The following is a 26162-nucleotide window of genomic DNA, read 5'->3' as shown; positions in this document are numbered from 1 at the left end:
CACCTTCTTTCTCCGAATTCCCTTGTTCCTGGATTTGGACCTTTTGAGTGGCCAGATTCATCATCTTGTATGTAGTATACTGATTTCTGTAACTCATGAATAGCAAAATGCCCAAATGGACTGTGGGGCCGAGAGAGTAGAGGAAACAACAAACAACGGATTTCATTAAACTCAAGGTCCCTGTCAGCTCATGAAAATATGCACTCCATGTACAGAATGGTGTTTCCAACTGCAGGCACTCACCACAGCTTTACAAAAATCACACACTTAAAATAATCATCAGATCTGCGGGATGAAAATAGTTGAATTCCAGGCACCCACTATCTCACCTTGAGTATCATTCCAGGGAACAAGCAGTCTCTCAATCCTTAGGCCCTCTGGTGTAAGCCACCCCTGCACTGTGGTTTTTCTTTACTCTCCTGGTGAGTTTCTGTCTGGCCTCAGGAACTTTCAGGTCTTCCTCAGATCCCCCTTGATCTCCCGGTGGGGAGTACCTCATTCTTTGCTAGTGATACTTTGATGCCTTATATCTCCTCTCCAAATGAGGAAAAAAGAAATGCTCCCCATGGAGGAACCACTGTCTTGCCACCTTTTCTTGAACTTGGTCACAAGTCCTGTTTATTACTCACCTCCTACCATGAGGCAGATGAAATGCATAGGAGAGCTACTTTTCCATTCTTTATTTTTTTTTGAGTCAAACCTTTTATTAATTATTGTACACTTACCACATTATTTAAGATTTAACAAGATCTTATAAATCAGGGTAATTAATTCATGTTTCAAATAAGAAATCTGAGGTTTAGTGATTCTGCTTTTCCTGTTCTTTGGGAAGAAGAAATCCTACTCAGAATATCAATTTTGGTCAATGAACTTTGGCTTTTACAATTAAAAGAATAATTATTTATCTCTCATGAGAATAGGAACATATTACTCTGGAACATATTTCCAGAAAAGAATAGGAACATATTTCTTTTTTACTGGAAAGGAAATTTAATAAAAGTAAATATATTGAAAATGCTTCTTTTAAAATGTAGAGTAAAAACAATGTTGGCTGATAATCTGGATTTGGTAAAGAAATATCTTTTTTTACTTTTCCATTCTTTAAAACTATCCTAAGGAAGGGGATTAATGGCAAATTTATTTCCTCTTTGGAGCTCTGCCCCCTAGAGGTGCAGCCCAGAACTTTGAGTACTGGAGACAAACTGTTTTGTAAACTTGGGAGTTAAGCTAATAGGTTTCTACATAAGAAGTAATATCTCATATTAAAAAACTTGATGCACTGAGATACCTATTTTAATTCTGTGAGTTAGCCTATCCCCATGGCACACCACTGCATCTTCCTAAGGTATGTCTTACACACTTGAAATAGACCGAACATTACTAAAATATACAATAAATTCATACCTTTGTACTTATTACTTCATGTGTTTTTCTACTTATGCATTCAGTAAATACCAGTGAACACCCTACTATGGATACTCTGTGTTAGATATGCATCCATCCACCCAGTCGTCTAGCCAACATAGCGTGTTCTATATATGAAGCACTGTCCTAAGCACAGGAGATCTAAGTGTATGCAATGCAGAAGCAAAATTTGTTCCCATGGAGTTTACATTCTAATTTTAGTTACCATAAGTATATAAAATAGCAACCTATTATCTTCTTATGTAGACACATATTCAGAATATGTTGCATGGTTAAGTTTTTATGTAGAGTGTTAATCCTAACCATACCTGCAAGCCCCCTCTCTTACTCTTAGATATACTTTGGAGGAAAGCAGTAGAGAAAACAGATCAAAATTCTTAGCAATCTGGGGACATCTATAAATATACAGAAGGTGCTGTCCCCAGCTTTGTCCTCACAGTAGCCTAGGCTCCCCCTGGTGCTTTCTATAAAAGTGTTCCCCTTTATGGAACAGACTGCATGTGCCAATACCAATTCAGTGTGGTGTAGCAGGATGCCTAAAGTCTATGCAGTAATTCCACAAATATTTATCGAGTGCCTACCAGACGATAGTCAGTGTCCTGAAAGCTGAGGTAAAAGTAATTAGAATACATCCTCTGCCCTCAAGGAATTACTTTGTAGTGAAGGAGTCTTGTACACAGTCAATTACCTATGCAGAACAGTGCAGAATTAAGCAGTAGGCTCATGGGGTAGGGTGGGGAATACAGAGAGAGGGCACCCAACTGAAGGTTGGGGTAAAAGAAAGCTGAAATCTGGAGGAGAGAAATAGGTGTTACTAGGTGAGTGGGGGGAGGTGGGGAGTTGTTCCAGGCAAAGAAAATCATATGTACAAAGGCCTGGAGTTAGGAGAAAAGCAGTGTGTGGGGGGAACAACAGGCAGTTTAATAGTAAGCTATACACATGTGTAGGTAAATATCTGCTTTTCTAATTCTAAATAGGATTTTTTTAATATAAAAGTGATACAAAAAATAGCAAGGGAGAAACAATATAAATTTAATTATATAAGACTTACTTTTCCTTTCATATCTAAAATCACCATGAAAAAAAGACAACAGTTTGGAAATAAAAAATATTTTGGATATTTCAGCAGCTTTTCTGAGGGCTGAAGTGATCTGTTTATGTACTGTTGTGTTGCTAACATTTTTCTGAAATCTGTACGTATTTCTCCTATAATTGTATGGAAATACGTTATTTTGAAATAAAAAGCATACATTTTTGAACAGGTGGATAGAAAGGGTTAAGCCATGGACTTGATTACATCAAGTCTGGTCAATGGGGCGAGGAATTGCAATTACAGTGAAAAGGGGAGACTAGGGAGGTGCTTTACCCCTCACTCATAAATGACTTTAAGCATAATGTCTTTGAACCTCTTCTTCAAGTGGCAATAATAAAGCCTTCCTCAAAGAGTTATTTTGGCATAGGTGAACCGTGCTAAACTAGTCGTACAGTGCCTGATACTACTGATGTGCCATAACCATTTTCCTTTCCCTGCCTGAGGCAGCAGGATGAGGGAGCTGTCCCTCTCCATTTATAAGGAATGTGCCCAGGAGTGTAAGGCAAAATTTGATCAGTTTGGATTATGAAACTGGATGAAAGCTTAGTATGTGAAATTATATTTGTGCCTTCCTGAAGAGTCAAGAAAATTAAGAAATGAGCCAAGTAACTCATCATATTTATTAGATGTAAGAATGAAGGTGCAGTATTATCATTTCCTTGTGATAGTCATATCTAATAGTTCTGAAACCAATTCACAGTATTCATGTCAGACTTATTTTATGAGACATTTAACCATTGCTAAATTAAATTTCATAAGAGAATGTGCCTGTATAACTCCTCTGGAGTTACAGAGATGGAAATCTGACCCATCATTTCTATTTTCACGGGAAACCATTTAACAGAACTTTGTTCCAGTAGAAGTGTTTATTGAGTTGTAAGCCTAGCACAGTTCATTGGCTGCATGTATTTCCACACTGACATTTTTCTCATTGCAGATTTGCATCAGTTCATTAGTACTGACAGCAGATGGTAGCACTTTCACACAAATTTACCTTCTGAATTGATCTAAGAAATGTCACTAAAAAGATCCTGACAGTTTTGATGTTCTTCCATTTCTGAAAATGGTATGTTAAACAAATAAGGTGTAGGATTTTAGATTTTTTTTTAAACTATAGCACATAATTCCTAGACCAACTAACGATTGCTTACATCTCTGATTCTGGCTGGCTGGAGGAGAAATTTGAAAATACAGACCATCTTCCTGATAGCATAGCCTTGAAAATATCTCCATTGCAGAAACATGTCTTTTGGAGAATATTATCCAGATTGATTGTCTATACTGATCAAATGCCTTAAATTGTTTATGAATTCTCTGCTTTACTATGTCTGAATACAAATTGCTTGGTTTGTAGGATTAGCTGATTGAATGTGACTGAAAAACATACTGTTGTATCAAATAACATGTCTAACTTTGAATTCAGTCACTTTTATAGCATTAGGATAGCCATACGATAACCATTTTTGAATTGGATATGCTTTGCCTTTAAATCATTATAAAACTGTCAAACAAGAGACTAACATTTGCTAAGTGAATGAAAGAATATATTATTTCTAATCACAAGGGAAATTTCATAGTTTTTCTACATCTTCATAGTTTTTCTACATTATTATATTCTTAATAAAGCAAGGTCCTGTATTTAGGCATCTTACATATTTAGAAACAAGTATTTATTTTGAGTATTTTAAAATTAATTTTTAATCCATATTTGAAAAGTAATTAATGAGTTGGTTAATTTGCCACAATTAAGAGTAGTTGATACATTTCAGAAAACACTGGGTGTTGAACATATAGAGTTTAGTCTTGTAATTAATTATGGATGATTTTGACACATTGCTACATGAGTGGTCATGAATAGCAACATGCTCAAAGGATTATTTAACAAGAAGGAGCTTTAGGATTCTAAATACTCTAATTAAAAAAACAAAGAACCTTATTTATAGTCTAACAATAACAACACAAGTTAATACTGACTTATTTCGTTAAAATACAGCTATTATATATATATATATATATATCAGTCTCCCCTACCGTGCTGTTATTTCATATGTGTTACCTCTATATACATTTTAAACCCAACACCATAGTATAATTTTTGTATTACCTCCTAATAATTTTGTATTACCTCCTATTATCCAAAAGTAGAATGCTTCTATTTGCTGTCATTTGGTAGATTATTTTGAAGGGATGCTATTACCATTAATTTATATGAAAAAAATGTTCAGTATTATTAAAGTAATTAAGAAAAAATACTTCACTATGCTTTTGTATATATTTATGTATATATATGTATGTGTGTATACACATGTATGTATATAAATATTATGCCACAAGTGGTAGTTCCTCTTTTATTTTTTCCTTGAAGTACATTGGATTACAGCATTGTTTGTGATGTAGAGATATAGTAGCTCCTCTTTCAAAAGGTGTTTTAACCACATCATACCCACCACCAAGACCCCCAGTCCTCCACCTCCATCATAGTCCATTGTACATTTACCATTTATGAAACATTTTATTTTTTCCTCTGGTATTGTTTTCTGAGAACTTCCTTTAGTGTATTTTATAAGGCAGGTCTACTAATAAATTCTCTCAGTTTCTTTCCCTGGAAATGTTTTTATATATTACTTTCATTTATTGAAGGGTGAGTTTGCTTGCTATAGAATTCCTGGTTGACAGTTCTGGGGTTTTCCCTTAGGATTTATGTAAGTCCTTCTGCTGCTATCTAGAATGATGAGAAGCCGGTCATTATTATATTGTTACTCCTCTAGGTGATTAGTCCTTTCTTTCTTGCTGCTTTTGAGATTTTCTCCTTGCTTTTGACTTTTAGCCATTTGACTGTGATGTATTTGGGTGCGCATCTCTATGTATTCTTATTTAGGGTTTGTTAAACTTCTTGGATCTATAGGTTATATGTGTTTCATCAAAGTTTAGAGTTTTTTAGTCAGTATGTCTTCAGATAGTTCACCTGTTCCTTTCTCTCTTTCTCAAACATACACTGGCATATTTGCTGTTATCCCATAGGCCCATGAGGCGCTGTTCATTTTTTTATCTTTCCTTCAGACTGAATCATTTTTATTAATGTATCTTCATTATTTTAGTCTACTTACCACCTCATATCTACTGTTGAACCCAAATAATAATTTTTTTAAAAACCATAACTTTCGGGCCTCCCAGGTGGCGCAGAGGTTGAGTGCTGGGTTGCGAAGTTGCCCGCAGCCTCTGGTTCGATCCCCAGCCCTCAGCAAGGGTCCCACATGGCACGCAGACCTCTCTTGTCTCTCCTGCTGCTCCCCTCAGCAGTGTACTTCATCAGTCTGCCTGTTCTGCTCCCCGCTCTGGCTCTGGTGAATTCTCTCACCGTCCCACGCTTTTGACTGTACCCAGTGCTTGTATAAATAAATAAATAAATCTTTAAAAAAAAAAAAAAAAACATAACTTTCAACTCTAGAATTTCCTGGGAATTTTTTAGTAGTTTGTATTCCTGCATTGAGATAATATATTTACAGAGTTATTGTTATAAATTTTCCATCTTAACTCTTTGAACAGAATTTTCTTTAATTCTCCAAACATCATCTTTATAATTGCTGTTTTGACAATGCTTTGTAAATTCAACATTTGGGCCCACGAAGTCATTTTATTAATAACTTTTTCCCCTTAATCTGATCTGATTTTTCTGTTTCTTTGCATGTTTCATAGTATCTTTGAAAACCAGACATTTTAGAAAAAATATTGTAACGATTCTGGATCCCAGTATTTTTTCTTGAGTGTTGTCCTTTTGTTGTCAGTATTCTTAAAATGTGTTTTATAAACTTTTCTGTGCTTTACCTGCAGAATTTATCTTCCCTGTTAATGTGGTCATTGACGTCTTTGTTTTGTTTTTCATTCTTGTTTACATGTTTTAGCATAGACTGGCACACATTGCTTTTGGCATAATAGATTGATTGGCCAAAGGCCATGCTAAAATGCCTCAAGTCCATAAGACTTTCTTTTTTTGGTCCATGGATGTAGGTGTGGGTGGAGAGCACATTCAAAACTCAGATAACACTCAGGTTGGTCTTGGCTTTTACTTTCCATCAGAGCTTCTTATATCTTTGCTGCACACATGTGTAGTTCCCAACCTGCCAGGGACACCTAGAGAATGTCCCTAGCCTCTCTGAAACTGTTTCATTTCCAGGCTCTTCCCATTACATTTTTAGCAGGTCTGCTGCTTGTCTCCACTAGGACTACCACATCTGACTTGCATTTTTTCTCAGTTGCCATTTTTCCTTTCTAATTGGTATCTATTTTGCTATATTTATTGCCAGTACCACTGGGTAGTGGTCTTTGCAGTCTGCTCTAAATCAAGTCCACCCCACTGCCTGGCAGCCTAGCTTCCTGTTCTCACGTCCTGCTCCACTCCTGTAAAACTTCCTTATTGACAGAGCCAGGGTGGAGGCAGGTGGGGATAACAAGTGTTTCAAGGTAAGAAGCCTGCAGATTCTCTCTGTTCCTAACTTGAAGTTCTAGCAGCTTTTCTAAGATAAACTTTTGATTTTTACAGCTAGTCATTGATTTAATATCATCTGTTTAATCAATAGCTATAAAATCTTAATATAATACATGAAAAAAAAATAACTTTTTTTTTTCAGGTAGCCAGAGCTAGCAGATGCATAAGAGATATCAATAGATATGTGTTAATAAATATTAGTGTGTGGCAGGTGAAGAAAGCTGGATTCAAGTTGGACAGGGACTTGCTAGAGCTATGGCCCCAAGGTCTGATTAAGGCTGAGAATGAGAGTGAGGGGAGCAAAGAGAGAGTACAGGCAGAGGCAATGTGTAGGTGGCACTTGGGGAGACATGCACCATCCTCCAAACAATGAGTAACTCAACCCCCACCACACATACATCCAAACCCCCACTCCCAGTGTCACCGGTACAAATGGAATTGTCTTTCCCATTTCATATAAGTAAGAGTATGCATGTTCTTACAGACATAAATGTTTTGGGGTTGGAAGGTGAAGGAACAACCACACATAATTCTTTTCATGGGCACCTCTAAGTTCAGCTTCTCCTGAATCTAAGATGAGGAAACGCCATGAGAATCTAGCCAGTCCCTTGATAAAATCCAGCCAAGGGCTTGTTTTATTTGGCCCACACCATTTTTTAAAAAATTGTGCCAATATTTAAATTTAGGAAGTTTTACATAAAAATCTGGATTTGTAGGTTATTTTGACAAATGGGAAGACCTGGCACACTGAACCTGCATTCCCACATGGCACAGTTGGCTAGAGCGCGAAGCTCAGCCTCGGCTGGATCCACTTTCCAGCTCCCCACAGCCCTTGTCATCTGGGGGTGTATCTGACTGGTCTCGCCCCTTCAGGTCACTGCCTCTTCTTCACAGATATTTATGTCTGTTAAGGCTGTCATAGCAAAATACCACAGATGAGGTCCCCATCAGTGGTGGAGATTTCTGCTTCACAGTTCTGAAGTCAGGATGACAGCCTGGTCTCATGAAAGTCCTCTTCTGGGTCCCAGACTTCTCCCCCAGTCTTTGCCGAGTAGAAAGGGGTGAGCTGGCTCTCTGGAGACTCTTTGTAAAGGCATTAATCTCTTCCTGAGGTTCCCTACCCACCCCGTGACTCAAGCATCTCCCAACGGCCCCACCTCTTACACCATCACATGGGAGTTTAGGATTGGAACATACGAATTTAGTATTTGGGTTTGCAGTCTGACATACTGGTTAATTCACAGTGTAAACAATTGATATATTTATCAACAAAAATTTTTTCATGTTGGTAGAATTGTGTACAGCTCACTCGCTACATAGAAACCTTCTAGGGCTCACCATTGCTTGCCAATTGACACCTGCATTCCTTACCTGGCAGCAGTCTTAACTGCAACTTAGAGCCATCATCTTATAAAGGCGGCGAGTTCCACATGGGGTTTTAGCTTATAGAAACAGCCCTATGGGCTTGGGAGAGACAGGAGAAAAACAGATAGCAGAAACTCAGAGAGCAATTTAATATTGCAGGCCACTCCTTCCCTCATCCTATTCTCTGAAAATGTGCCTATTGGTACTGGATGTAGTTAGGTCTGAAACAATGTATTTGAAAAACTTTATATTAAAAAAAGGTATGAATGATTATGGTCCCCTTACCATTGGTACAAGGGTGAATGAAATGCGTTGTTCATATTGTCAGGCTACTAGGCTTCCTGGACATCACTGAGGAAAAATAAGAATAATTATAGACTAAAGCAAAACACTAGCTGATGAAGAGTTGGTAAAATTTATCTACAGTTTGTATTGTGTAAACCGGTTATGAGCTCTCCTATACTTGACCAGACAATTTTGTCAATGTATCTCTCTACACACTAACTTCTCTTCATGTTTGGGTTATTAATTGTATTTCAAAATTGAAATGAATCTGAATATAAACACAACTAAGAATTTAAAACAAACATTTGTCTTAAACAAGTGAATCAGGCCTCCCCGGTGGAGCAGTGGGTTGAGCGCAGCGCTGTGAGTGCAGCGCTGTGAAGCTGTCATCAGCCTCTGTAGCATGTGTTCGATTCCCGGGCAGCTAGGGAGATACCCACATGGCACGGCAGACCTCTCCCGCCTCGCCCACTGCTCCCCTCAGCAGTGCTTTTGGTCTGTCTCCTGTTCTGGCCCCCGCCCCCACTCTGTCTGTGGTAAATTCTCTCACCCTCCCTCACCTCTGGCCTATACCCCAGTTCTTGTATAAATAAATCTTAAAAAAATAATAATAAACAAATAGATCGTGTATGTTAACTCTTTTCAACGGCACTCACACTGGCAATCCTAGACCAACTCTGGTTCTTACAGGAGCATCCAATACTTGGGCAACCATTTTTTGTACTTCATCCCTGCAAGACAAATGAATTCATGGCTCCCGTGTTAAAGAATTCTCGGAAAATCAATAGGTAAGAAACACCACAAGATACATTGGCTTTTACTCTTATTTTCAAAGTGTAAATCTTCTTAGGTGTCTCTAAAAGCTAAGCTGAAAAAAAGAAATATTCTTTGTAATAATAATAATGGCTAACATTTATTGATTTTTACTATGTGCTAGGTACTGTTCTAAGTATTTTAGATATATTAATATATTACATTTTATAGCACCCCTATGAGCTAAGTACCATTCTTTAACCCAGTTTACAGAAGAAATTAAAGCACAGAGGGGTTAAGTGACTCAACCAAGGTCACACCTCTAGTGAAGTGATGGAACTGGGGCTTGAAACCATAGAGCCATGCTCTTAACCAATGCTTCGCTTGTCAATGGCTTTGGACCTCTAGTTCTTGTCAAATAATGGGGTTTGGCATTTGGAAATGCCAGGATTCCAAGTGGTAGGCACACATTTTTGAAGGGACCCTCATTGGTTGGTAACTGATTTTCTATCACTCATCCAAAATAGAGTAGAAATGGAATTGCCTATATTTTCATTTGCTTCCCAGGAACACCAACTACGTTACCTCATGGCTGAGCATTATCGGGCCAGTTGTTGGGCTGAATCTACCTCTGAGTTATGCGAAAGCAGCTAATCAAGATGAATGAAATATTGACTGACCAGGTACAATGAAAAACTAATTGACACGTTTGCCATTGCAAAGATCACAACAATGTCTCTGATGCTCGTGGACATGTCATCCTTGCTGGCCCCACCAGATATCAAGCTCGCTTTCATCTTTTACAGACTGAACACTGACTTGTGTTTTTAGTTTTCCAACCAACCAGTGCCCAATAATTTAAAAGCATTTAACTTTACTACAATAGTAGTTACCCAACTACCGAACTGGATGGTTTTATTTTAGAACTGATATTCTTGAATAAGTCTTTACTGCTCAGTTAACCTTCTTTTATTCTCTAGCCTTTTGTTTTGTTTATATTCTTCTATTGAGTCCAATGAACATAGAAATAGCAAGAAGAAAACAGTTTATGTGGGGACCCTGGTTTAGTACCAACACCCTGTGATATTTCAGCACATCAAGATTTTGACATGGATTTTTTTTAATCCCTTGATAGCAACTGACATACTATGTATATTGAAAGGAAATATCTCAAAGACACAAATCACTATAAATGGCAAAAAATTGAGTCTAACTCAATTATAGACCTACAGACACCACTAAAGTACTACCAGGTCATTCTTTTCTGGACCAAACAAAATATCCCCTTTTCTGATATGAAGATTGATGGAGAAATAGATATCTGTGCTCATTTTAATGTAAGATGTGTGGAAATTATAGTAAAATATAAGATTTACATGTCACTGAAAGCTAATGTCATAAACATGATCTATCTTACATTATTCTCCCACAATCAGACTCAGGATGATAGATTATTCATTCTTTTTTAATTTAAATGTGTGTTTGTAGATAGATAGGGAGGTAGAGAATAAAGAAAACAAGTACAGGAGATAGTGTATAAAAATAAAAAGTGAGATAATGTATTTTTGTAAGCAAAGTGTAGCAGTAAGGTATTAAGATGAACCTGATCTGGGAGAGTTTTTTGTTCAGGGCTGCTTATTTAGTTTTTCATTTTAACTTGCCAGGGGCTGAAAATGTATGAGAAAAATGTAATTGGCTCTTCAGAGAATCTAGATTAGTGCCTGTCAGTGAAGGATGTACTTTGGAATTACCTGAGGATCTTTTACAACTACAAATGCTGAGAGCCACCTTCAGATGCAGCCTCACTGCAGTGATTCTGAAGCACAAGCTCCTGAAAGATCTCTGGTCTGAAAGTACTTTTACTGTGGGAATTATTTGTGTGATTTGGGTCAACATAGCAGCGTTTTCCAATTCTATGTGCAACTCTGGAAAACTGGACTGATTTCGTCGCCCTGAGATCCTAGAGAGGAAGGAATTCTAGGACTGGAGAGGCAGCCTGTGGGAGAAGCTGTTAGTTTAAGGGATTATCTGCTGGTGAATCTGACAGCACTCACTTCCAGCCAGTTGGTTAAGGGCTGGACTCTCACAGAGAAGAGTAGTGGAGAAAGAGTTAATTCAAACTGCTAGAAAAGCTAAAAGTAAATTTTAAAATGCTGAGCTGCATATATTCATGCCGGGCTGTGAGCCTGCTTACATGCTTGCTGGGCATTTTGGTATTTACCACTTAACATCTTTTCAACTTCTGCAAGGGATTTCTCCCCCTCCCCTTCTCTTTAATGTAAACACAGATTTCTCAGCAAGTCCTTTCTCAAGCCTTGTCTTATCTGCTGCTAAATAATAATAATAATAATAATAATAATGTGTCATCCAGATGATATACTCATTTGGAAATATTAATTACAATTTGGTAACAGACTCTGAGATGATAGTTTGTGGTCAGCATGTAGTTGTTTTTAAAAGTTAATTTTTTTTTCTTTGGTTGATGAAGACCTGAAAATTCATCAGTGGCAGACAAAAGTTCATATTGCCCCTGTAGGCTATAGAGATGTCTCCCCAGATAGTATAGACATCCCCCCAGATTAGATTCCCTCTCCTCAAGTTACTCTGTTTCTTTTCAGAATGTTTTTTACTTAAAAAAATTAAAATTCTTGATTAAAATGTGAAAAATATTTCCAGTTTTGAGAATGCACTTATACAACAGACTATTATCCCAACAGTTATAAAATATTAAAAAATATTTTGTTTTTTCAAAGAAACGCTTCTTTCTCTGCAATAGGAGGATTTTTCCCTCCAGGTTTCCCATCCAGTTAATATAATGCAAAGCCCCTTTCAGTCAGAAATAAGGCTGGTTAAAGCTCCTGCCAGCCAGTCTCCTGAGCTCTACTTTTGTGTGACCTTGGAAAAATTATTTCACCTCTTTGGTCCTCAATTTCATCATTTACAAAATGAGGAAATTCAACTGTGATTTGTGAGGCCCACTTCAATCCTTGGACCTTTGGAATAGTGACTGTACCAAAGACGTAGCTGAGTCTGGCTAGCTGTGTTATATCACTTGGGCTAATGCTCTTCATGTCCTTTTATCTGTTACCATTTTTATGAGTAAGAAGCACACAATACCTATCCTGCTTAAAGGTACAGAGAAGCTCACAATGGTTGGTACATCTGAGTGTGCTTCAGCACCAACACAATGCCCCGCAGAATCTGGATCATGGACAATGGGCCCCTGCTCCTGCCGGGACCTCCTTTTGTGTCCAGCTGCTCCCAGATGCAAATGGAGATCAGGCAGATCTTCTCTGCCGTGTCCTTCTCTGACTGTCGCTCATGCCACTTCCCACTTTGAGATGCTTCCTTCCCCATGCCTCTACCCGGCTCTCCACCTAGTCCATAGGAGTCCCTCTTCAACAAAGCCATCTCCAACCACCAGCACCCAATTGTCAACCTCCTCCTTTCATTTTTCATGGTGCTTAGTCATATTAGCATTTAATTGTCTTTTTTTTTAATTCTTTTTTATTTTATATATTTCTTACATCATTTTTCATTTTTGCAGAATGTATGCATTTTCATCTTGGTTATAGTCCCCATACAATTCCCACCCCCCTTGTTTTGATCCTGCTCCCTTCTCTCTCCTCTGTAGTGTGTCCCTGGTTTATAGTTGCTTGTTAATTTTGATTTTTACTTTATTATAATTAGTCTTTTGCTTTCACTTCTTCTCCTTAATAATGGATAGTATGTATACTTAAAGTGATGACCCACTTTTGGGGACTATGTAGTGTTTTTATATATTTATTTATTTATGCATACGGAAACTGGAGAATAGGTCAGAGGTACAGCGGGTGAGAAGATTCACCAGAGACAGAGTGGGGAGCAGAACAGGCAGGTCTGCTGAGATACACTGCTGAGGGGAGCAGCAGGCGAGTCAGGAGAGGTCTGCTGCGTCATGTGGGTAGCTCAGTGGCTGGTGACAACTTGATAGTACTGAGACTTTAACCCTGTGCCACCAGGAGACCCTGGGGACTGTGTTTTATAGCATAGTAAGGTGGCATACATAGAAGAGTTGGTGTCTGCCCCTTGTAATCTATCCAGAGAAAACTTTCCAGTCTGGGGAGTTCAGTGGGTGGGCTAGTTCTTTGAGCCACCACTGCAAGGGTTGGAAGCTGTGTTGATCCCTGGGTGCTAGTCTATAATACGAAAATGTATTAAAGAGGAAAAAAAGAGTTAAACTGGTCTTTTGCATCTGTTCTCCTAAGATATTATTTTTATTCATCCTCAAGATAATAGAAATAGAGATCTGTATTGTCAGAGTCAGCTCTTATATAATTCAGAGAGCTGATATTCCAATGAGTTGAGGGTTATTTTAGGATTAAAACTTGAGGGTAAGAATATGCAAATATTCTCTTCTGTGGATACTGAACTACTGTCATGTACTGAACCTGAGGTTAGGTGATAGGCAGAGCAGGTGTGACCCTGCTCTCAGGAATGCCTCAGTGCATTGGAGAAACTGACAGGTGAGGATGGGGGCTGGAGAATGCTCGTCATGGCAGAGGTGTGGAAAGCATGCACTATGAAGGCTTGCACAAGAGAGATGTGAGTGCAGTCAGAAAAACTCAGGTTTTAGCCTGTTCAAGAATGAAGAAAGGGGGTCTTCCCGGTGGTGCAGCGGTTGAGCGCTGGGCTGCAAAGCTGCCTGCAGACTCTGTAGCACCAGTTCGATCCCCAGCTGCAGGCGAGGGTCCCACATGGCGCAGCAGACCTCTCCTGCTGCGTCCGCTGCTCCCTCAGCAGTGTATTTCATCAGTATGCCTGTTCTGCTCCCTGCTCTGGCTCTGGTGAATTCTCTCACCCTCCCGCTCTTCTAACTGTACCCAATGCTTGTATAAATAAATAAATAAATCTTTTAAAAAAAAGAATGAAGAAAGTCCCTGCACACACAAATATATACTTTATATATATTACATATATAATTTGTATAAAAGGATGTGTCTTGTGTTATAATATAAATGTATCTCTAACTCCAAGCAAGTGTCAGAAGCTTGAAAATTAGAATAAATAAACTCTCTTCCAATTCTGTGATCCTCTAGTTCTTCTGACTGCTGCTGACCAATATATTGCTAAAGGTTGTTCTAGAAGGAGATAAGAAGTAGTTTATTATTTCTTCCCATAATGCTGAGCTACTTTCATGTGAACATAAGTCCGTGCAGAAGCCCCTCTGGATTTTTATAGGGCTTGTGTACAAAAGTGTTTTAACATTTTTATTCTTAAATATGGTGGTCTTTCAAGCAATGCTGTAATAGAGAGCCCTTACATTAACTTTTGTGCTGTCAATAGCGGCACCTAGTGGTAAAGAAGCCCTAATGCAAGGATCTTGTATTTCGACAATTAGAGCTGAAGTGATTTTAGAGATTACCCAATCCTATTTCGTAAATTATTAAAAACAAGCTGAAATCTTAAATGTATTTCTACATTAAAATATACTTTATATGAGAATGAATAAAGTTAATGGCTGCGTGGTAATTTCTGGAATTACTTTCCAAAGAACCAGAAATCACTATTGTAACTATGAGGCAGAAATATAAAAAAGCATGCCGTTAGGTTAACAATATACCATAATGCAGAATATCCTGAACCTTTGGTGAGTTGTTATTTACACATGCATGTCAGATCTCAGACTTTATCATGGTGTCTGGTACTTGGTAACACTCAATAAATCTCTGTGGATATTTGAGTATGTGGGTGACACCTGAGCATGGCTTCCCCGCGGTCTCTTTTCTGCAGACAGCAGGGAATGGGCCCACTCTCCTCTTTCTGGAATTTCCACCCATTCTGTCTTTTCAGAAGCTTTCTTTTCCAACATCAACAACAAAGAGGATAGGTTCAGAGAGGCCCTTTCCTAATGTTAATAGGGAAGTAGCTAAATAAAACATGGTCCTTCACAGTGTTTAAGGGGAATGAATTCAATATCTATGGAACAAAACAGGCAGATCTCATAAATTGTTGAGCTAGGATAGGAAACAAATACTAGATGCTATCTGGCTGTGCCGCCCATTAAACACTACATCAGAACTACACCAATCCCATACATTTTCTACAGTACATATACAGTATAGGTGTTAAAAACATAAAACATGATCAAGAATGAGAGTGACACATGGGAAATTGGCTTAGAAGTGACTCTGGATTAGAAGAGAAATTGGATTAGAAGTGACTTCTGTATTAAAGAAGACTGATTCTTATGTAATGCTACATTTTTTTTATCCTTGCAATGTGAAACTAAAAATTCATTTAAAAAAATTTTAGTCCCATAAATATATCACCTAAACACAACTATAGTTAAATTTTTATGAATTGCAATAAACACTGTTATGTGTATCTTCATACTAGTTTAAACATATTTACTAGGATATATATGTCTTAATAAATAAATAAATACACGTGGTTTATACCTCCAGATTTTTTCCACCTTATATTTTGAATATTTTCCTATATTATTTAGTCTTCGTAGAAAAAAGAAACTTAAAATGACTGGGATATCTTCTGTATCACATTGTACCAAGTAATTATCTTATTATTGGACTTTTAGGATGCTTTTAAGTCTTTGCTATTCATTTAACATACATTCATTGAGCCCTTGCTTCAAAGATCAAGATCTATGCTTGGGAAGGTGATCAGGAGTGCAAATGAAATCCCTCCCTTGAATAGCTTGTAGAATGTAGTATAGTGAAAAAATGTATGTAGAAGCAGTTACTGGCATCTGTTTCTTTTGGTTACACTGGTACTAAGGGAATTAACAGATCAAAGAATATGGGATGTTCTTATGACTTAAGATTCACTTTGCTAAATTGTTCACTACTAAGGTGATACTAATTTACATTCCCTGCAGCAATCAGTGTTTTACTATTTCCTAAATTCTTTTAAAATAATTTTATTTTAGTTTGCTTTTATTATTGAATTGGACATTTTTCTCTGTCATGCTAAAATATGCAAGGATTCTCAGCTTCATTTCTTCCTGATAGGTTATGCATTTCTCAGCACTGCTAGATTTGGTTTCCTCAGCTCCTTCATTGTCCACACCATTACCCTGAGTCTCCATCCTGCTCCTCTTGCAGCTGACTGTCCATGTACTGGCTCGAGTACAGATGGGAGAGCATGGCATTAAATTAAGATGTGTGTGTAATTAAAATTTTATTACGGAAAAGTGCATACATCCTTAAAAGTAAATCAAGTTGTACAATGAGCCCTCACATACTTATACATCAGAATTAGAGTTACTAAGATTCTTCCCATATTTGTTTCATTTAACCTTTCTTTATGTTTGCTCATATATTTCAAAGTAAAAGGTAGACATTATGTCATTTGTTTCTACAGGTGCATAGTGAACATTTTTTTTCAATCTGTCAGTTACTCCAATCTTAGATATAAAAAGGTCTTTGGGTTTTTGTCCTCTGTTTTTACTCCTGAGTGTGGGACTTCACACCTTTCTGATTCAGCATTGGCCAGTGATGCTGGGGCTTTTCTATAAAGTTGGGAGCTGTTCCATAGTTAGGTCAGCAGGTGCCATCAAAGCAGAATGTGACGTGCATTTTGCAGGTTCTGTGGCCTGGTTCATCCACTCCCAGTTCTTACTACATTGGGGACATGTCATTAACCATGTCAAATCATAGGTGACTTCTTGTAAATGTTCTCAGCTGTGATCAAAGGAAAAATATGTATTATGTCACTAAGTCTGCTCACTGTTGTACAGATTTAAATAGTCACTAGTTTCTTGGGAAGGAACCCCCTTGAAAATCTGAAAAATGTATAGAAACCATTTTATAAAAAATACATGTGTGTTTATATGTGTATGTGTGTACATACACATATAGCTGGTTGTTACATATATATATTTATATTAGAAAATTCTGCATATAGTTTTAGGAGGTTCCTAAACCATCTAAAATCTAGTTCAAATTCTGAATCAAGAATCATCATCAATAAATCCCATGTACAGTTGCTTTCTTATATTGCACACACACACACACACACAGCTATATTATGTCATGAGCAAGAGGAAGAGAGGCATAGTGATTGGGGAAAAAACTAGTTCATCATCAACATAAGCTACAGAATGAACAAGAGTAGCTACTTAATACTAGAATTAAGATCCTAAAAAAAAATACTTTGAATCTATTGGGGACGAACATAAGGAAAAAGTGGCCCAATTTACCTGTCATGCTAAAATACGCAAGGATTCTCAGCAAAGAATCTCTTGTTCTCACAAACAACAGAGCACCTGAAGCTTTCTAGCTATATAGAAAACTATAGCTTACTATGTACAGAACAAATTCACAAAATCATTAGAGAAAAAAGATATAGGACAACGATCTACTTCATATCACTATTTCTAAATAGGTGTTAATAAGGTAACATGTTCTAACAAGTAACATTTCTTTCAACTGCCATCAGCTGTGATTGAAATAAAAAACTATTAAAACTGTGGCCTACTCTGCTCACTATTGTAGAAATTTAAACATTACCTGGTTAGCAAAGAGTTAAAGAAGCATTATAATACATGTATTCACTATAAACTTATTTGAAAATGTTGGTGTGCTCAGTGTGTCCTATAATTTTAAACCAGCCAAGTAATAGGAACCCTGTTCTCTTTCCTATTAACCACAGTAAAAGCAGTTTTAGAAAGCTTGAGTTAAATGAAATGTTCACACTGTGAGTGAATGAAAGAATGAAATCCATGTCGATAACTTATTACCACATATAATCTGGCAGGCCACGGAAGGACCTGTGGAAGTAGCTGGTACTCAGGCCAAAAGACCCTAGAGGTGAGGAGAGACCATGATTTCTTCCTTTCCCTCCTGAGGGAAAACTTCTCTTTAGCATCACATCTGCTCTTTAAAAACTTCGGGCATCTTGAAAGCAAGATGGGAAGGGATTTGGATGGCACTCATCATGCGTGGCTGAAGTTTTGAGGGCTGCATGTGGGGGGGGTGCCCTCATTTGGGAAAATACTTACATATTAAAGGCATACATGACAATGTGAATGTGGTGGTAACTGTGTGTGTGCATATTTGGAAGTATTAGTTACCTATGACTCATGAGTCCCTTCAAATGTGTCAGTCTAAAAAGTGATATTCTCCTATGAAGCAGTTCAAGCTTAGAAACATCCAACTGTTAAATGTTTCAGTATTTTGTTCTAAAATGATTGTGGTGACATTACTATGACAATAAACTTTTAAAAATCCACCCACTTCTCTCTCTTATATACTAATAAACATAATGTCAGCTTATGAAATAATATGGACAAAATTGCTAGAAACTAAGAATCCACTACAACTGGCAGACACCTCCCTGCTGCAATGACATAAGAAATGTGAGTTAATATTTGAATGACCCAATTCAGAGATTTTATAAGTTAAAATTAAAATTATACAAGTAGCAGTTAGTGAAAAATTTATTGTAATATGGTAATTTATGATCTTGGTCTCTTCCTTTGACTTTGTGCGAAGCTAGTAAAGAAACATGAACTACTTTTTTTTAATTTAAATTTTATTTTTATATTCCCCATATAATTACAACCTCCTTATTTTGACCCCAAGCCCTCCTTTCCCTGCCCCCCACCCCCCATAGAGTGTCTCTGGTTCATAGTTGTTTGTTGATTTGGATATTTTCTTTCTTATAGTTATTCTTTTTCCTGGTCCCTTATTTAAGTTTTCTAGATTCCTGCTATGAATGAGACCATCCGGTATTTTTCTTTTTCTTTCTGGCTTATTTCGCTGAGCATGATCCCTTCCAGCGCCATCCATGTTGCTGCAAATTGCATGTGTTTATCTTTTTTGAATGCTGAGTAATATTCCATGGTGTATATAAACCACATCGTCTTGCTCCAGTCATCTATTTTTGGGCATTTGGGTTATTTCCAAAGCTTAGCTACTGTAAATAGTGCTGCTATAAACATAGGGGTGCAGGTGCTCTTTGGAATTGAAGAAACATGAACTACTTAAACAAGCTTCAAAGAAACTCCAGGAATCCTAGCCACTGTGTGACTATCATGCCCAAACCTTGCAACCAGACATTTTCCTAAAATGAAATACAGGAAATTCATATGTGCAAATAAAACATTCAAATTCATAAAACTGTGAAAGTAGAACTGTGTTTCTTTGTTTTATGAGAGCGATCATGAGAGTAAGAGAGAGAGATCTGTATATTTGAGACATTGTGTTTCCTAACAGAGTTATATATTTTTTTCCAGGAAATCATTAACTGGAGCATTTCAGTATTTCCAAATAAATGTAACATTTACTACTATGTTATATTACCCCTCTTTCCTTTAGAAGGCACAAAACAAAACAAAAAAAAACCTTACTAAATACCCAGCATAAATGTAAGGTGACTAAGTAGTTACCTGTAAGGAAGTGTTCATTGTCTTGCAATGGAGTGGATTTCCGAGAGGAATGGTTTCATTTAGAGGACAGACCACTGTTCTGATTTGAGTTGTGATGATTATTTGGGCCAATTCCGAAAAAACTTAAGAGACCTCTTTGGGGCATCTGATTGTAAGATAAAGGGTTGGATGAGGTTAGTACTTCTCAAAAATGAGGAAAGAAGGGATTGACTATATGAGGACTACCTGAGAGCTTGTCAGACAGCTCTGATGGTATTTGTTCTGAAATACCCTAAAGACTGTTTGCCAGAAGATAGGGAGTACTTGTAAGCTAAAAAAAATGCCTTAGAGAATTCTGTTATTCCCGAATTTGGAAACCATACAACTAAGTGATCTCCAGTTTCTTTCTGCTTCAACAATTTCTGATTTGTTTGGACTTTGCTAGGCAAATATAAGCATGAACACAAAGTAAATAACAGACTAAAATAACCCATTCATTATTTTATTTACTTTGTAATCTAGAAACAATTTTAGACTCACAAGAAGTTGCACGAGTAATATAGTTGGCCCAGCATCCCCAAATGATAACATCTTTCATGATGTTCTTTTCAAAATCAGAAAGTTGACATTGTTACAACACTATTAACTGAACTACAGTTCTTACTTGTACTTCTGCTGTTTTTTTAGGTCTATATGTGTATGAAATTCCATCACAAGCATTGATTTGTATAAACACTACCATAATCAGGATTCAGAACTGCTCCATCACCTCAAAGAAACTGCCTGGGGTTCTCCTTTTACAGCTAAATACTAGCCCCATTCTTAATCCCTGGCAACCAGTGATCTCTTTTCCATGGCTATAATTTTGTCATTTTGAGAGTGTTACATAAATGCAATCATATAAGATATATGTAACCTTTTGAGATTGGTTTTTTTGTACAGAGCATAATAACACAGATTCATAGAAGTTGTTACATGTAACAGTCGTTTCTTTCTATGACTGAGTCTTATTTCATATATGGATGTACCAAGTTTATTTGTCCACTGAAGGACATTTAGGTTGTTTCCAATTCTTGGTTATCACAAACATCATTGCCATGAACATGAAAGTACAGGATTTTGTATGGGCATTCATTTTTATTTCTGTATTAAAATTACCTAGAAGTTGGGCCTCCCTGGTGGTGCAGGTGGTTGAGCGCAGCGCTATGAAGCTGTTCTCAGCCTCTGCAGTGCCGGTTCGATCCCCACTGGCCTTGGAGCAATCCACATGGCCAGCAGACCTCTCCTGTCTCGCCCACTGCTCCCTTCAGCAGTGTATTTCATTCCTTTTGCCTGTTCCGTTCCCTGCTCTGTCTCTGGTGAATCCTCTCACCCTCCCGTGCACCTGGCCTGTATCCCAGTTCTTGTGTAAATAAATCTTTAAAAAAACAAAACAAAACTGTAAGTTTAGTCACTGGATCAGCTTATAAGAAACTGCCAAACTTTTTCAGGTTGACTGTACCATTTCATATTTCCACCACAATGGGTGAGACCCAGTTGCACCAGTCTTGTCAATTCTTGATGTCAGTATTTTTTAATTCAGCCATTCTGAATGGTAATAACGCCTTTTAATTTGCATTTCCCTAATGGCTAACATATTGAAGATCTTTTCATATGCTTGTCATCATTTGGTTAAGTGACTGTTCATTTGCCTATCTTGTAACAGATCTGTTTGTGATCATACTTTTGAATTTAGAACATTCTTTAATTCTTTTGAACGCAAGCCCTTTGTTTGATGTCATTTGCAAATATTCTCTCCCAGTCTGTAGTTTGTCCTTCCATTGTTTTAACATCTACAAAGCAAAAGTTTTAAATTTTCACGAAGTCCTATTTATTCATGTTTTTTTTTTCTTTTTGTGAAATGTGCTTTTGGTGTGATGTCTAAAGAAGTTCTTTATACAAGTTTTATACCTTTATATTTTGCAGCTATAGTGTCCATTTTGAGCTAATGTTTTTAATGAGGTATGAGATTTAGATTTTTTTTAATGAAAAAAAAATTCCTTACTCCATTAAATTTTTTCTCCCTGTCAAAAATCAGTGCTCCTATCATATGTCAATTTATGTGCGCTTACTCTCTCTTTCTCTCTCTCTCTCTCTTTTGTTCTGGGTGTGTATCACTCCTCCAATAACACACTCTTCATTACTGCTACTATAAATTAAATCTTTAAACCAGGCTTTGGAATCCCTCCACTTTCATGCTTTACTTTTTTTTTGAAATTTATTTTTGCATACAAGAACTGGGGTGTAGACCAGAGATGCTGGAGACAGTGGGGAGCAGAACAGGCAGATTGACTGAATATACTGCTGAGGGGAGCAGCCGGTGAGACAGGAGAGGTCTGGGGCGCCATTTGGGTTGCTCCCCTGGCCTGCCAGGGATGGAACTTGTGCTGAGGTGACTGGTGATAGCTTGATAGCGCTGTGTCTTTAACCCCTGCGCAGCCAAGGAGGCCCATGCTTTACTTTCAGTATTGTTTTAGCTATTGTAGTTCCTTTGCCTTTCCAAATAAATCTTAGAATTAACTTATTTCTACAAAAAAAAAAAAAAAAAGCTGTTGGGATTTTGCTTAAATTTTGCACCCAAGGTGAGTGCTTCATTCCTGTCACCCTAGAACTGCTGGTGCCCAGTTGGGCACAGCACTGGGCTAGGCTGAGATATAGATTAATGCTGGACCTAAGAATGAAGGGGGCAGGCCATAACGTGATGGGGCAGTGGGTGCGATGGGGTGGAAGGAAACCACAGGAGGCAGAAGGAACCCAGATCGGTTTCAAACTTTTGGGTTTAAAGCTCCTTAGATGGATGTTTGGGTCAATCTGTCAGTTAATTCGTAAATCGGGCATTCATCGTGCACCTAGAGCACTAGAAGTGCGGGCTAGTGTCGCTGGTAGTATTAAAATTTCTTCCAGGAGTGCCGGTCTTAACAGGTTGGATAAACTGTGAGCCCCGCTGAGAACGCAACCAGGGAAGGAACCCGCCACCCCACCCCGCCCCGCCCCGCCCCGCCCCGCCCCTTCTGACCAGGACCCGCCCCACTCTTGCGGGGCCCCGCCTAAGAACCGACTTAGAGCTTCCCGCCTGCTGGAGGACTCCGCCCCCACCCTCAATCACCCTCGTGGGCAGCCTTTGGGAGGTAAAGCGTGACCCTCCAGGGCGTCTTTCGATGCAGGTGGGTGAGGCCCGGGGATCTCCAGGGTTTATTGGCTAGACATTAGCTCTGGGGATGGTTTGACCAGCGCTGTCTGCAATTACACTTAGCAGGAAGGCGCCGTAATGGAAAACAGCTTGCATATACACGTTAGGTAACACCTGTACAATCGTTAAAAGTACAAGCACAACTGTTACTGTGAGTTTGGGGATCTGTAAAGTGGTGCTATGAGCTGCAGGTGACAAGGGAGGTGCCTAAATATAGGGGAGGGAGGTGTTGAAGCTAGTTGGGGAAAGGTCTGAGTGACTTGGTGTTGGTGAGCAGGCAGGAACCAGAGGGACACAGGTTTTCTGTGCCAGGGTAAGGATTCTGGTATTTATTCAATGGGAAATGAGAAGCCAAAGCCATCTCCCAAAGATCTGAACATAAACTAACATTAAGCTTTGAATACAGCCCCGTAGCCGCTCCTCAGGTCAGATATGAACCAGAAGGCTAAAAAGTCTTGTTTCACTGTACCATTTTAGTGAAAAAAATTGTAAATAAAAATTTGTGCCATGATGACCCAACAGTCAGCTTCAGTAATAACCAAAACATCCTGTCGGTTCCTACTCACATTACTGTGTCTTGAGAGAAAAGCCTAAGGTCAAAATATTTACATTAACCTTTCTATACCTCATTTCCCAACTATTTTTCTGCCCTCATATACTTGTATAAGGTTCCATCAACTCCCACTTACACCAGTGACTGCATGTGACTATTTATAAACACAGCAGCACATAAAAGTATAACATCCATTCTGACCTTTAGATATCTGTAAACACTGGCAGAGGGTAGCATTTATTTATCATATTGGCTCCCCCAAATGTTTCCCACTACAGGTTCAATTTAAGTCCTCCATACAGGTATTATGCATTTACTTACGACACACTCATTTATTCCACAGTGTAGGGGAAACTTTTGTCCTAGGTTAATAGCCCATTTACTCCAGAAAATTCTGAATTAACTGTTCTCCCAAACTGCTACAAAGCATCTCTGTAGTGGGAAAAGCAAGACACAGAACACATGATTTCTGACCATGTAGAAATTTATTGCTACCACCTTTTCACCATTGAAGCTTATGATCTTGGTCTTTCCTTCTTGCCTTTGTATAAGGCCAAAAGAGACACATTGGCTACTTTGACAACCTTAAAGCGGACTCCAGGAATGTCACCGACAGCATGACCTTTGCGACCAAATCCAGCAACCAGAACTTCATCATTTTCCTGGAATAAAACCAACAGTTTATTCCTGCTATCAGTGGTAATCACTAGAAATATCCATTCACCATATTAAAAAACTAGGGGAAATTATCCCAAGAACAAAAGCTCTAACAGACTGAAGCACTCACTTCAATAAAATTCAAACAACCATCATTGGGTACAAAGGCTGTGATTTTTTTCCCGTTTTTGATCAACTGGACTCTCACACACTTCCGGATGGCAGAATTTGGCTGTTTGGCTTCAACTCCTCTGAAATAAAGAGAACAGTAAAGTGAGCTGGCTTTTTCAAAGGGGATTCATCTTAATTCACTAGGCACCAATGGAGGTCATGAAATTCTGTTTTTACCTTTCTAAGTTAATCATAATTATTAAACCCCTGTGAATTCAAGAAGCTTCCCCTCAGTGTTTCATTACTATGATAGGATCATTTACTAAAATAAAACAAAGGCATACAGGCAAATTCATGAGGCTCAGTCTTAACTAACCTAGGGCAAGAAATTTCTCTTTAATGTAATTCCCTGACACAAAAAATTGTGATCACAAAATTGGTATATGAGCTTAGATCAGTTCTCACACCATTAAAGCTCTCCAAATGTTCCCAAGTTCATTTCTTACAGGCTAACATTAGGATTAAAACCCTGCTACACATTTCATGTATGGCTATACAAAAACCTACAATTTATATCCCCCCCCAAAAACCTTAAGGAGATAATGAACTTTCACTTACACTTTTTCCAGCACAATTCCCTTGGCATGGGAAGCGCCTCCGAAAGGATTGGCCTTTAGGGCAGTACCTAAATGGGCTTTTTTGTACTGTTTATCATGCCACTTTTGATCTCGTCGGTGGCTTCTGAGCTTCCTGGCAGTACGAAGACCGCGACACTTGCCTGAAAGTGAAAAAAAAAAATCTCCTTATTTCCCGTGCAAATACACGCCGATCATATTTTTACATCTTCTATGACAGCAGCTCACCTGGGCTGCCAACTGGTAGGCATTACATCTCGGCACATAGACCAAACAACTGCCCAAAACCAAAATTTCCCATGAACCAACTTAAAAAGTGTTTCTCGGGTGCGTTCGCTCAAAGGAATGAGGCCCCACGCCAGTGGAGGGGCAGCGACCGCCACCAGGTCCCCTCGTTCGGGAGCCCGGAGGCCTCCACGCCGCTCGGGCCCTTCCTGCGCCGGGCCATGTGCCTGCAGGAGCAGCGCTCCCCGACCTTCCCCTACTGGGCGTCCATTCTGCGTCCAACTCAACGATCTGCTCCAACCCCTATGCCTGTCCCTGAGACCCCCCCAAGTCCCGCCTTCGGCCCCCTTAGCCCGGCCCGGCTCAACTCACCCATCCTGCCGGCGCCGAGGGCCTACGCAAAAGGGAGAACCTGCACAGAAGGAGCCACAAGCCACCGCGAGCAAGCCCCGCCCAGCCAAGGACCCCGCGTGGCTGTCCGTGCAGTGCCTGACCAGAGACCGCACCGCCGGTTTGAATACGACACGTTTGCACCACTTTGCAGACGACATAAACCAGAATCTGCATTTTATTTCATCTTCATGAAATTCAGAGGTATCTACTTTGCGTCTTTTATTTCTTTTCATGTGAATGCCGGAGACAGAAGGAACACGGACGACCAACCCCAGACCCACTCGCAGGCGCTCTGGGCAAGCCCACAGGGGCGGGGTCAGGCAGGGAACAGGGGGCGGGGCCTGGGGCGGAACAGGGGGCGGGGCCTGGCAGCGGAACTTGGGGTGAGGCCCAGGCGTGATGTCTGCGGGCGGTCTTGTGGATGCCCTCTGCTCAGTGTGGGAAGGTAGACCGCTGAGCTTTAATTCTTCCTCACAGGCAACATAGTACCGTGGAAAGATTTTAGGGAGGCAGTGTGGTGTAGGAATTAAGAACTTTATACCAGCCCTTAAACTTCAAAGCTGCCATTTACTGGTTGTGTGAC

General features: G+C 38.9%; 2 protein-coding genes across 5 annotated transcripts in view; one reads left to right on the top strand and one right to left on the bottom strand.

Annotated features, from left to right (window-relative positions):
• The window catches only part of ATG10 (autophagy related 10), a gene marked incomplete at both ends in the record, with an annotated part of 191628 nt that extends 181554 nt beyond the window's left edge, over nucleotides 1-10074 (top strand). For all 4 annotated transcript variants that reach the window (XM_084233264.1, XM_084233263.1, XM_084233261.1 and 1 more), the window contains 2 exons: nucleotides 9345-9442; nucleotides 9975-10074. In XM_084233264.1, the coding sequence (XP_084089390.1) occupies nucleotides 9345-9442; nucleotides 9975-10074 (198 nt within the window). The remainder of the gene's footprint in view (nucleotides 1-9344; nucleotides 9443-9974) is intronic.
• A 13968-nt stretch (nucleotides 10075-24042) lies between these two features.
• Nucleotides 24043-25577, bottom strand: RPS23 (ribosomal protein S23). Its single transcript, XM_084234019.1, has 4 exons — nucleotides 25559-25577; nucleotides 24945-25104; nucleotides 24346-24466; nucleotides 24043-24220 (listed from the first exon to the last, which is right to left on the bottom strand). The coding sequence occupies exons 1-4, from the start codon at nucleotides 25560-25562 to the stop codon at nucleotides 24074-24076; spliced, it is 432 nt and encodes a 143-aa protein (XP_084090145.1). The 5' UTR covers nucleotides 25563-25577; the 3' UTR covers nucleotides 24043-24073.
• Between the last annotated feature and the right edge of the window lie 585 nt (nucleotides 25578-26162).

The sequence above is a fragment of the Talpa europaea genome, assembly GCF_964194135.1.
Source record: "Talpa europaea genome assembly, chromosome: 5".
Taxonomy (NCBI): Eukaryota; Metazoa; Chordata; class Mammalia; order Eulipotyphla; family Talpidae; genus Talpa; species Talpa europaea.
This window is presented reverse-complemented; position numbering and strand designations above follow the sequence as displayed.

Coding starts and splice junctions, on each gene's coding strand:
- RPS23 (XM_084234019.1), bottom strand. Junction 24,467..24,944: donor GGAATTGTGCTGGAAAAAGT/GTAAGTGAAAGT, acceptor TCTTTATTTCAG/AGGAGTTGAAGCCAAACAGC. Junction 24,221..24,345: donor GTTGTTTGAATTTTATTGAA/GTGAGTGCTTCA, acceptor GTTTTATTCCAG/GAAAATGATGAAGTTCTGGT.